The sequence below is a fragment of the Coffea eugenioides genome, chromosome 2, assembly GCF_003713205.1.
Source record: "Coffea eugenioides isolate CCC68of chromosome 2, Ceug_1.0, whole genome shotgun sequence".
Taxonomy (NCBI): Eukaryota; Viridiplantae; Streptophyta; class Magnoliopsida; order Gentianales; family Rubiaceae; genus Coffea; species Coffea eugenioides.
The window spans coordinates 17,569,454-17,582,117 of NC_040036.1; the positions used below are offsets into that span (position 1 = coordinate 17,569,454).

The 12,664-nt window shown below is 37.4% G+C and overlaps 1 protein-coding gene across 2 annotated transcripts; it reads left to right on the forward strand.

Moving 5' to 3' along the window:
• Positions 1-537: 537 nt before the first annotated feature.
• Positions 538-10,603, forward strand: LOC113761917 (RNA-binding protein 28). 2 transcript variants are annotated; one of them, XM_027305102.1, is made up of 18 exons: positions 538-670; positions 772-832; positions 991-1,027; positions 1,235-1,365; positions 1,498-1,596; positions 1,673-1,769; positions 2,429-2,562; positions 3,560-3,699; positions 4,668-4,718; positions 4,916-4,998; positions 5,080-5,134; positions 5,990-6,104; positions 6,968-7,481; positions 7,579-7,792; positions 7,919-7,989; positions 9,099-9,267; positions 9,351-9,480; positions 9,651-10,603. In XM_027305102.1, the coding sequence occupies exons 1-18, from the start codon at positions 569-571 to the stop codon at positions 10,358-10,360; spliced, it is 2,913 nt and encodes a 970-aa protein (XP_027160903.1). In that variant the 5' UTR covers positions 538-568; the 3' UTR covers positions 10,361-10,603. The 2 variants fall into 2 exon arrangements, with proteins under 2 accessions (XP_027160903.1, XP_027160904.1); XM_027305103.1 differs by having other exon boundaries at positions 1,501-1,596.
• Positions 10,604-12,664: the final 2,061 nt, after the last annotated feature.

Here is a 12,664-nt window from a genome sequence, read left to right on the forward strand (position 1 = left end):
ATTCGACTCGACTCGGCTCGTTTGCAGCCTTACGCATCGTTTGGATTAAGGGAATGGGAGGAAAAGGAAAAGAAAAGAATTGGAGGGATTTGATTTTTGTTGTTTGAATTGATTTTTTAGGAGGGAAAGGAAAGGATGGTGAGGAAAAGAGAGAGAGAGAGAGAGAGAGAGAGAGAGAGAGAGAGATGGTATTGTTGTTTTGTTGAGTTATGGTTTTCACTACAAGGTGGGTAAAAATGGAGGGAGCTGAAACCAAATTAATTGAAATAATTTAACTTTTTTTAAAAGATCAATTTTTCCTTATCTCTTTGAGTAAAGTAAATTAAATCACCAGTCCACTGTCCACCTCGTCGAGCGACACTCTACTTTGCTACAGCCGTGCCACGACGGACGGCCCACGAACGCCAAAACCCAGCCCTTTAGTACCCAACTGACTTGGCTGAGACTATTAAATTTCAACCAACCCAATCCGCTAAATCCCTGTATAAAACCCCCGGTTTCCACATTAAGAAAAACCTTCGACAGAGTTCAGCGTCTTTAAGCTTTGGCACACTTGAAACCTGCAGAGATGGGAAAGAAGAAGAAGGTGAAGGCAACTGATGGCGACAGCCAATACAGCCCTTCCACCGTCTTCGTCACCGGCTTGCCCTATTCTTTGACTAATGCTCAGGTACTCTTTCTTTCGGTTGCCTTTTTAGCTCATTGCACTGTCATGTTTACCCTTTTTCTTTCTTGTGTTTAATACATCCTTTTGTTTCTGTGAATTTGTAGTTAGAAGAGAGCTTTAGTGAAGTTGGACCAATAAGACGCTGCTTTATGGTTACGAAGAAGGGTAATTATTGCATTTATTTGAGATAGTGAATTGCTTTTTCGTGTAATTTTCCGATTTAAATAGCTTAGTACAGTCTCTGCATAGCTAGTAAACATTGAATCCTTAATATTGGCATTTTATATCATTCTTAAGTCTTGAGTTATTTTTCTTGAGGACAGGGTCTAGTGAGCACCGGGGCTTTGGCTTTGTTCAATTGTAAGTCTGAATTGGAATAATTTTTCATTGTGTCAGTGTAAATTTTGCCAATCCCTTTATTTTTTCAACTCCAGATTATTGGTTTCATATCATTTTGCTCGAATGAGCTTATTTTGCTCTCTGGTTCTGCTGTTTTTTTCACTAGCGTGTTAAAAATAATTACGTGTGCAAGTCTTGATACTTTTTGGGTAATGTCTGGAATTGCAGCGCTGCAGTTGAACATGCTAATCGTGCTATTGAGCTGAAAAATGGGTCCACTGTTGGGGGTAGAAAGATTCAAGTTAAGCATGCTATGCATCGTGCTTCTCTGGAACAACGCCGATCGAAAGGAAATCAAGGTTTATACTTATATGCTTACCTGCTATTTGGTCTAATGCTTTCTGCTTTCTGATTGCGCTCTCATGAAGAAAATCGGAAACTCACATTGAAATTTGTTTGTGTTATCCCTTTTTTTCCAAAAATAAATTTAGCAGAAATTTCTGATGGTGTTGCCCAGGCAAAAGATAACAAGTTAAGTTTGTCTGCCAAGACAGTCGAGCACGAGGAGTTTTCAAAATCTCTATCAACAGGTGTCCAATTATGACGGAGTTAGTGTGTGTTTTCAATTTATTTCGATTCATCGATTGATTTATTTTCTGTTAGCAGTGAATGAAACACTTGAGTCCTTGGAGAAAAGAAAAGCAGCTACAACTTCTAGCAGTATAGCTGATGAAGAAACTTCTTTAGAAAAAGAAAAGCAGAGGTATTACTATGTGATGTTTGTGATCTTATGAAAATTTGGTCATGGGATTTATTTTGCATTCTGATCTTTGCTGAAACCCCCTTGTGGTCGTTTATTTCACCTTTTCACTCTTACTGGCGTTGTAAACTCCTATATGTGGCAATGATTTTGCTTTTCCACCTGCCTCCAACCCCTGACCCGATTTTTAGTATTGAAATGTTACTCCATTCATAAAATGGTCAATTTCGTATTTTTGCAGCTGCAATCTTATGTTGACCTCCATATTAGATAGGTGAAATAGTATTTGGTGGTATAATAATAGACTTAGCTACAGCTAGTTACTTTATGAGAAGGTGTGTGTGTATACACACACATATAATACATGCATGATTGCTCCATATTTCAGTGTTTGTTGGCCTATAGAGCACTGAGATACGGTTTGTTTTTTGTTTCTCATTTAGACTTAGAGGTATGGTTAAAAAGTTTGCACTGTGAAATTCTTTGAAGTCATTGCTACATTGATTCCATGGCAACTCACATACTTGTATGATTTCTCTATACCTCTAGGAGTGAGATACATTGCTTGGAAGGTCATGATTACCTTTCGTTGATTTTCTGCGAGAGACAAGTGCTTATTTCTTTACTGCACCATGATGTGTATTTTTCAATTTATATGACAGAGTTGCAAAGACAGTCATATTTGGTGGTCTTCTTAATACTGCTATGGCAGAAGATGTTCACCGTCTTGCCAGAGAGTGTGGCACAGTACGTTCTATTATTTATCCTTTCCCCAAAGAGGAGCTTGAGCATCATGGTAATGCATGTCCTTATTTTGTTCTCAGTGCATCCAGGTTTACATTTCCTAGGTTCATGCTTGTGATCATCATGCTGAATTGATTAAAGAGTCTTGTCCAATGGCTTGAAATATTCTGAGTGGATATCTGTATCACTATATTGTGCAGAATGGGGAGTTTAATTACAGATGTGAATTACAGTTTTGGGTCCCAATCTGCAATCATAGCATACAGTGTTGAGCTTCCTATCGTTTTTGGTTCTAGCTAAAACAAAAAGAACGGTTCTCCATTGAACAAAGAAGCCCTTATGACATAGTTAATACACTAAGAATTTATCTGACTCCTTGCAAGATTCTCGGTTCCTCAGTTAATGTAGACATAGCTTAGCTCAGATTGCTCTTTAGATGACTTCCTCAGGCTACTCTCTGTTTGGTAATTGTCCATATAAACATGATCATCTGTGGATGCATATCTTATTGGTTTCTCAAAGCTATGTGGCACATATCTTATAGGTTTCTTAAAGCTATAATGACTCTCTACAAGTTAAATCCTGGACTGTGGTTGTAAGGTGGTGGTTTGTCTAGACATGGTTTTGGGCTTCTGAATGGAAGCTCTTTAATTTGTGATGCTGATGTGACACACTGAAATTTGTCTTCTTGGATGCCAATAAGCCATTAGTGATTTCTCTTTTTGTTCTTGATACACTGTAATAATTTTGAAGAATATGTTTCTTTGATAATACCAAAGAATATGTTTCTTCTAGTACTATTTTGATTTTTCTCTTTATACATGACCTTTGTCAACTTTTGAAATTTCAAGTATGTTGGGGATTTATCACTACTAAATGGAAGAGGTAGGCCCCAAACTGTGTGTGGTTACTCAGTGTTTATAAACATTTTGAAGCGAAACTTTTGTTTTCTAGTTTTATTTGAAGTGTTTTTCTTAGGATAATAATGTTGTAACTAAATCTTTTTTTAAGAAAATGTAAGATCACATTTATGTAAAATTTTTTTGCAGGTCTAGCTCGAGATGGATGTAAAATGGATGCTTCATCTGTCCTTTATACAAGTGTTAAATCAGCTCGTTCCTCTGTTGCAGCATTACACCAAAAAAAGATACATGGTGAACTTCTATGGGCACGTCAGCTTGGTGGAGAGGTAGATTTTCAGTTTTTGAGTGTGGGTGTTTTTATACGAAAAAGATTGCTTTATTCTTGTCCTTGCATTTGAATTTGCAAATGTGATGGAATGGTATATTAAGTGTATGTGAGGTTACATGGCAATAAATTGTTGACCATATGACTGGTTGAAATTTGACAAGACTAGAGGTTGTGGTTACTAGTTTTGTAATCTAGTGGTTAAAGTGGACGAGGAAGTTGGTCAATAGGAGTTCACTGTCTTGTTTGAACTTGTGCTAAAGGTTTATATTGTTAGAAATTTTTTGCTTCTGAAGGTACCTCATTGTAGATTGAGATATTGCCTTTTCTTTTCAGATGGAAATAAAATTTGAAACTTTTACACAGTTCTTAAAAAAAGTGGATTAGTTCAACTTATGCTTTTAGTGTTCACAAGAGTTGTTTTGCTTTAAATACTGTTCCTGGTATTGCTGACCATCTTAAAGTTTCCTGGAGCTATTCTTTGTAGTTTTTTCATGAATAACTTTCGGCTTCCTGGAATCGTCTATAAGCTGCTCTCTAAAAGTCAAGCACTTCAGATTGTGCTATTCCACTTGGCATTGCCTTCTGGTAGGCCATGCCTTGGAGACTGTTGCTTTTACCATCTCTTCGGCATTTGGCAATTCCATGTAGCCTTTGAGATGCTATTAACCTCTTGCTGCACCAATTAGGAATAATTGAAAAATGTTGATTGTTCTGAAGGGCCTAGCCTGTCACTCACTCTCTCTGAAAATCACAATTTTCCTTGGGTTTTAGATACTAAAAATTAAGGTGCTGTATTAATTATCGGAATGAGAAGAAAAGAAAAAGGAAAAGGTTGCTTTATAAATTTTTTAGGCCACCTGCTTTTCCTGATTTTTAACTCTGTTTCATATTCTTGCATATAATTTGTTCAGGGACTTTAACTTCTTCATAGAATATAAGTATTTCTATATTATTCTTGTCAACTAGGGCTCGAAGACCCAAAAGTGGAAGCTTATAGTGCGGAATCTCCCATTCAAGGTTTCTTATGCTCATTTTCTTCTCTGTGCATATTTTTTGTGCAATATTAACTATTCTACAATTCTTATATTCCCTTTATTAATATGTGCAAATATTATGTGTTTGACATAATTGAACAACTCTGGCCTATCTTATTAAAAAATAATGGCAGATGACGATTGACTCTTAATTCTACATTAGCCAACATCTAACTGCAGGCAACAGTGAATGAGATAAAGAACATGTTTTCGGCTGTGGCTTTCGTGTGGGACGTTTTTATTCCTCAAAATCCTGAGACAGGGTGTGTTTCCTTAAACTGCAACACTTTAGAGTTTGTTACCTATTTTTATTTAAGGGTTTGAACTTTTCCTGTCTTTTTCAGGTTGTCGAAGGGATTTGCTTTTATTAAATTCACATCAAAGCAGGATGCAGAAAATGTATGTATTTCGTCTGATAACATCTCTAATCTTTCAGGCAGTTATCTGCCTTTCCAGTTGAAAACTACATAAGACTAGGGTGTAAAACCATAATATTTCCCAAAATGTCAAAATCTTCAGAGATAATAGAAGAAGTAGGGGCAAAAAATACAACACATTTGTTCAATTACTACCAAGGCGACATGCCACCAATAGCGTAGCGTATGTCACCATGATAAAAAAATTAACTCATAGCAAGACTGAAAAAATGACATGACCAAAGTAATTGGTTGATGATTCTTGCGTATTACTCTAAATAGTTCAAGTTGTTCAAAGTAATTAACTCATAGCAAGACTAAAAAAATGACATGACCAAAGTAATTGGTTGATGATTCTTGAGTATTATTCTAAATAGTTCAAGTTGTTGTCGTCTCTTAAAAGGTTTTGAAGTAGCTCCTAATCTCTTTAAAAAAGGAGAAATAGTTCTATGCAAGTTGGTTTTAACCAGATTCTCTGAGCTTGGAATGTCCTCCTTTTTTTCCTTTGAAAGAATCTGAATCTCATTTGTTCAGTTCTGATGTTGTTTTTGGTTGTGGTTTTCTTGTACGATGTGAAATTTGAGATACATCAGTATTTCTTCTATTAGCTATTGCTTATGGAATATGGCCTCAAATTTTTTCCTTTTCTGTTTAATTGAGTACTAAATCTCAAGTTCGAAGCTTGATTTAACAGCTTCAGGCAAACGTATCATTCGGTCAAATTAAGCTTCTAACACTTTGAATTTTGGTGGACTGAATCATGGTTTATGTTGCCAATTAGTTTTTTACTCCTTTACATTATTTGAAAATTTTTTTGGGTCCTTTTAATACTCAACAGATTATCAAGATGTTCAATGGGAAAAATTTTGGTAAAAGACCAATAGCTGTTGATTGGGCTGTTTCGAAAAAAGTTTATGCCTCTGGTGGTAAATCTCTTGATGCTGGTGAAGAAGGTAACTTTCGCTTTTCAAATAAAATTTTAATTTGTGCAGTCTGCAAAATGATAATTGAATTGTCAATAGTGTTGCAATTTGTGGAACAACTGGAGTGGTCATTACCTTCTTTTGAGTAAATGTTCCTAGAAAAAGATGATATCTATTTGCTATTGCACAAATAAATTCAGGACCAAATAAAGTTCTTTTCCTCTCTTTCTCTACAGTAGAAAACTGTTGCTCCATTGGTTTACTAATGGTTCCTTCAAATTTTATGAAAGGAGAATTATCTTGCTTGTTCTGGTTGTGTCATGCTAAACATTGTCATTCTGACACGCTACATCTACTGTTTCTACTGATAACCATCTTTTCCTTGCTTATCTGAATTCCAATGCTGAAGTTCATAATGATAAGTGGGCCTTTCTCTTAACTGCTTTGGTTAGCTTGAGGAAACTGGCAGTGTCGAATTTTGCTTTTAACCTTTAGTTTTATTTGCCTCTGGAAGTAGACTATCTCTTCAAACGCTTTCAGTCATATGCATGCATGTGCAGACCTTTCCTAGGTTTTAGATTTTGGTCATCTTTTCTCCTGTCTTGTGTTTTGCTTATTTAGCATTTGAGGAGAAATCTTTATATATTATCAATTCTCTCTCTCTCTCTTCTGCACTTGGTACGAGATTAGCATAGAACTTAATCCAACTTATGCTTTGATGACTGATATAAGGGATATTCTGTGATATTGTATTACTGGATTTGGTTCATTTATTTATCATGGATAATCTATCTATCCTTTTCCACTCACTTAAATGTGAAAAATGAGGTAGCTTAAAATATAATGCTGGGAAGTTGGGAAAAGAAGTCCATGTCTGACTTATGTAATTACAGGGCAGGACAAACGTGGTGAGGAAAGTGATAGTGATGGTGATTTGGATGAGGATGATACAGAAGTCAATGAGAAATCCCTACAAGATTACAAAGTTGATGGTATGTCAGATGGGTCTGATTCAACTGAAGAGAAGGTCTCTGACAGTGAAACAAACTTCGATGAAGAAGCAGATATTACAAGAAAAGTTCTCCAGAACCTAATTTCATCGACGTCTAAAGCGACAGATAGCTTGGATAATGATAACTCTGGGCTGTCCAAAGAAATGAAGGATGATGAAAGTTTGGGCATATCAAGCAAATTGTCTGATACTTTTATTGCACCAAACACAATACCAGGAAATTCTGGGAAAAACAAACAAATAGAGAAAAACCCAACTGAGAGGGACAATGAACTGCAAAGGACAATATTCATTAGCAACCTTCCTTTTGATACGAGTAGCGAAGAAGTAAAACAACGGCTCTTGGCATTTGGTGAAGTAGAATCCTTTCTTCCAGTTCTTCATCATGTTACCAAGTGAGAATGAACTTTTCCTGTTGGCCATTGGATTTCCAAATATCTTCTCTTCCAAATGAGAATTTGTCTGATATGATCTTGGTTTTACTCTGTGCAGGCGACCGAGGGGAACAGGATTTCTCAAATTTAAAACATCAGATGGTGCTGATGCTGCAGTTTCAGCTGCCAATGCTGCTGCTGGTTTGGGTATCTTTCTAAAGGGTAGGCAATTAAAAATTTTGAAGGCTCTGGACAAGAAGGCAGCTCAAGATAAGGTTTCGGAGAAGACCAAAAAAGAGGATCGTGACCACCGCAATCTTTACCTGGCAAAGGTTGGTATGAAGATCAGGCGGCATTCTGATTATATTTATCTTTTTTTTTTGGTGTGTGTAAATTCTATACTTGCACTTTTATGTGTGTGTCTAACAGCATGTTAATACTCTTTTCTGACTTAACAGGAAGGTCTTATCCTCGAGGGAACTCCAGCTGCTGAAGGTGTTTCAGTGAGCGATATGTCAAAGCGCAAAATGTGAGTATTAAGTTTTATTAGTAAATGATTTTGGAATTTATCTTATTTTATGTGGTCCACTTCTACCAGGAAAAATCTTCAAGTATATATCTGTACATCATCTGCTAGATGTCTATCTTTCAATAGCGAATCTGGTTATTATCCGGCTGTAGTTTGTTGTTTGGTTACCTGGCTGCTTATTACATTTTGGAAGCTTTGAGTTAATGCATTGTCTCGTATCTTCGAGGAGAGTTATTTTCTGGATACCTAATGGGCCCTGGATTTGCATTCTACAAACATTATATGTCTTTCCTAACTTTCAGTGCAAGTTCAAGAACTTTCCCATGTCTGCTCTCTGTCATGCTAACTTTTTTCTGGTGCAAACAAAGTAATTTATATTCGTCAATGTAGCAGCAATTGTTAGGGTGTTGTTTCCACACTTGTCAGAATAAACTGATGAAATAGTATTCAGTGATTCCAAATTTGTTGGCATGAGTAAGTTGCATATTGGCAACTTACAACTGCTTGAAAATCTTTATTGGATCTTTCCTGATACTGTGAAGCTAGAGCATATTTCAAATGGTACCAATTGGATGAAGCGATAAATTTCTCTAAAGTTACACGGAAATGTGCTTTATATGTCTGAGATGGCACTTCATACAGTGGCCTTTTCCCCTCTGGATATTAGATTGGAGTTCAAAAGGGTGTTAGCCACACACTTCTTGAAACAGGGCTATATATGGTTTACATGGATATGGGCCAAAACAATGGCACATCAATGGTGGAAAAGTCATTAACTCCTGGCTTGACAAGTTCCAGTCTCATAATTTACTTTGCATGTTTGTACACATGAAATGGCAGATATTCTTATATCATTTATCTCAAGAACACCTCAAATTGCTTTAGTTCTGCAGTAAGTGGAACAATAGAGAATCAGCTTAATTTAAGCAAAGAAGAATAGGCCCTATGAGTTGTAAATTTTCCAGTATAGCTTTCTTGCTTAGCCAATTACTAGATAGTTAGAGGTATCTCTTGCTTATGCTCTTAAATTTAACAATTTTTGAGACTGTGGTTGACTTTTTGTGCTCCAAGAATTTGCAAACTCAATAATGCTCCAAACAACTGTACAGGTTGCAGGAGAAAAAAATGACTAAACTTAAATCTCCAAACTTCCATCTGTCAAGGACAAGGCTGGCGATGTACAATTTGCCAAAGACAATGTCTGAGGAAGAGTTGAAGCAACTCTGCATACATGCAGTAACTTCTCGAGCTACTAAGCAAAAGCCTGTTATTCGACAGGTAACAGATGTTCATCTCCAATTGAGTTTGTGCAAATTATGGATCGCACATTTTTGGATCCTAGGAGTGTTTTTGTCATGCAGATAAAAATTTTGAGGGAGTCCAAGAATACAAACTCAACCAGAAAAAATAGTTCTCGTGGAGTGGCTTTTGTCGAGTTTTCGGAGCATCAACATGCACTTGTGGCTTTGAGAGTTCTTAACAATAATCCAGGTAATCTGTTTCATAAAACATTACATTTGCTCTCTAAATGGTGACACTGATGGTACTCTGCCAGTCTGCATATAAAAATTGTTGCTGTAAGTTACTAATATCCGGGCAAGCAGAGTGAGTGCAACTATCAGTTGTATCAATGCTAATCCAGTGTGGTGTTATGGGTGCAGAAACTTTTGGTCCTGAGCAACGCCCAATTGTCGAGTTTGCTGTTGATAATGTCCTAACACTGCGAAGCAGGAAAGACAAGCTTCAAGCTCGGCAGCAGGATTCCTTGAATGGCGTTCAAGATTTGCAGCAGAATGACAAATCAAGTGCATTGGATTATCATTCAAAAGAGAAATCAAGAAAACGCAAATCTAGACATGATGCTAAAGCATCAGACACTTCTGGGAGTAAGACAGAAGCTGAAGTTGGGAGGCAAGTTTTTGCAGAGTCTCCTTCAGGGGAAGTTCGAGTTGTTAAGAAGGAAAAAGGTGATGCTGGTGGCAAAAGGGACAACATTTCATTGAAGAAAAAGATGAGAGGCTCAAAAAATAAGCAAATACCCCACCAGGAACAAAGAAACCCTGATGGAGGCGTGCCACATCCAGCTGAAGGCACAACCATTAGTGCTCATAAGCGTGGACATCAGGAAAGAGCACAGTCATATACCAAAAAGAGGAGGCTTCAGAATCAAGCACAAAAACACGAGGAACCCGTTGGTCCTGAGATAAGAAAAAAGAGTAAAAGGAACAGTGACCCTCTGGGACGAGATGTGGTGGATAAACTTGACACACTAATTGAGCAGTACAGATCCAAATTTGCACGGCGCGATGCGGACCAAACTGACCATGAAAAGCGAGGTTCCAAACAGATCAGGAGGTGGTTCCAATCGTGATTGTTCTAAACTTTTGTGCAAGTTAACTGTAACTTCTGTTAAGTTTAATGCTCAACGAGGGCTTGGCAGCATGCATGTGTCTACATTGTAGACTTGCTGAATTTTTGATTGCCAAGTCATTACTGGAAGATAGGGTTGACAGAGAGCATCTGTCTTGCGTGCCTAATATGCCCTTCCATAAAGAAAAGGCTGGGATAAGGAACGAAAAGAATAAACTATTGCTGAGAATCCTTTTCTTTTTCATCTGTTATCAATTATGTAACATTTAGGATAGAGTAGCTGATTTGGAGTGGTTCTACCTAACGAATGCCTATGGCCGAAAAATCGCCTGTCATTTTATTAGGGATAATTTTAGAAACTTGCTCTGAGATTTCTAACAGTTTCACTATCCTCCTGAGATTCTAAAAATATTACTAACCTGATAGGTTATACAGCATGTATAATTTAGCCATTAGTGATGTAAGCATTGGATACCAAATGACTGGCGGGGGAGATAAGTGATATTTAGAAAACTTTAATGGAGGGCAGTAAAATTGTCAAAAAACTCAAGGGAGGTTTTTGAATGGATCCCTTTTTATTATTAGTTGCTTGTTCAGTCGTCCTCAGCACTGCATAAAAATATGCGGACGTGCATTATACAGTTTGTCACGCAGCATGTGGATTTTAACTTGTTAAACCTAAAGCCCTGAAACGTTCCCCAAGTTGAAAATCAAAAAGAAAATAATTAATTTTATATACATTGTTACAATTGAATGTATGACATATAAATAAAATTTGAATTTTAAATTTAAATTCAGATGAGTTATTACACGTGCAATGTCGATTGTGTTGTATTTAAGTTTAGATGAATTGTCATGAGTTCAATAGTAATTGTGTATACGTTATCTGTGTACAAAAGATTAATTCAAAACAAAAGGGATGGGTATAAAAGTGGCACTTTGGTGGGTCTTAGTCGTGCCAGCTCTGTTGCTGATATAGCTGGGTGCGACATGGACCAGACGGCTGGAGCCCATAATTGATACTCAAATGACCATGGTAGACACCGGCGACTGGACGCAGAGCAACAGTGCAGGCTCTTCGGAGCTTACCCATTAATGAAGGCCTGAAACGTTATCCTCTTTCGGGTTTGTGTCATGGCGTTAACTTATTTGGTGTATTGTGCTTGTCTTTTTTTTTTTTTTTTTCGAAGACGACAACTGTAGTATATCCTAATCTATCCTATACTAGAAGGAAAGAATGGATCTAAGGAGGTTCAGGGATAATCCGGAAGGAACCGAACAACCATCAGACCAAACAGATGCACTATGCACCAGTGCACCTGTCTGAATTTTTTGAAGCAAATCCACATTTTAATGTGGTAATGGGTGAGAGACAAGGTTTATTCACCAAAACTCAAAGGTTTGATGGTGGCCGGGCTGGTGGTTGTATTGTGCCTGTCTAGGTGATGGAGAAATGTGAGACGACAAGACCATCTTCAATGATTTGGTTGCCGCCCAACCCCTTTCCTAATAAAATGAATTTGTTGTAGCCACATGATGTGTTTCATCTCGTTACATCTACTTATTGATAGTTCTACGCATGTTAGCCAGTCCTGATGGCTAAATTCTTCTTGTCTACTTTGAATTATCTTTTGCACGGTGATAACTAGGAAGTGTAAAAGGGACCGTGATGATGGTCTAAAATGGTTGTTAGACAAACCAAAAGTAAAAATGTGCCCAACCAAGAGCCTCTGGTGTTTCCAATTTTTACTGTTGCTTGAATGAGCTATCTATACGACATATTACATCTATCGCACGTTTGATCTTTTCAACTGCAGTTTGCGTGCTTCAGCTAAAAAATCTGAACTGGTTTCAAAGGGTGCACAACGAGTTTTACAATGTTGATTGATTACCTCCCCTCTTCCCCCCCCCCCCCCTCCCCCCAGGGGGGCGAAAAAAAAAAGGCTTGACAGGGTACCGAATGCGGTTTGAAGAAGAATTACTCTGCAAATTCTGAGATCAATAAATGAATTTGTCTTGTGAAATACCAACACTGACAAGAGAACACATTTTTATCTGACAACCAACTCAGGATCCTTCACATGCAAACCTAAACGAGTCACGGGGATACAAGGAAGACAGCAACTGCTCTACATATCTCAGTAGTAAATTTCGTACACAACATTTGCCTGATGCTTCAGAACCCGTGTCATTCTTGAAAGCTCAACTAGGACAAAATCCCGGACTCCTGTCTTACAATTTTGTGGAATGTCCGTGGCATAACGTTTTTTCGGGTCTAACTTGCTAATTCATGCATTAATTGTTT

Bases quoted from the DNA above. Each gene is read 5' to 3' on its own strand.
- LOC113761917 (XM_027305102.1), top strand. From the start codon at position 569: ATGGGAAAGAAGAAGAAGGTGAAGGCAACTGATGGCGACAGCCAATAC. The intron at 7,482-7,578 runs GTGAGAATGAAC...TACTCTGTGCAG, and splicing joins GTTCTTCATCATGTTACCAA to GCGACCGAGGGGAACAGGAT. The intron at 9,268-9,350 runs GTAACAGATGTT...TTTGTCATGCAG, and splicing joins AAAAGCCTGTTATTCGACAG to ATAAAAATTTTGAGGGAGTC.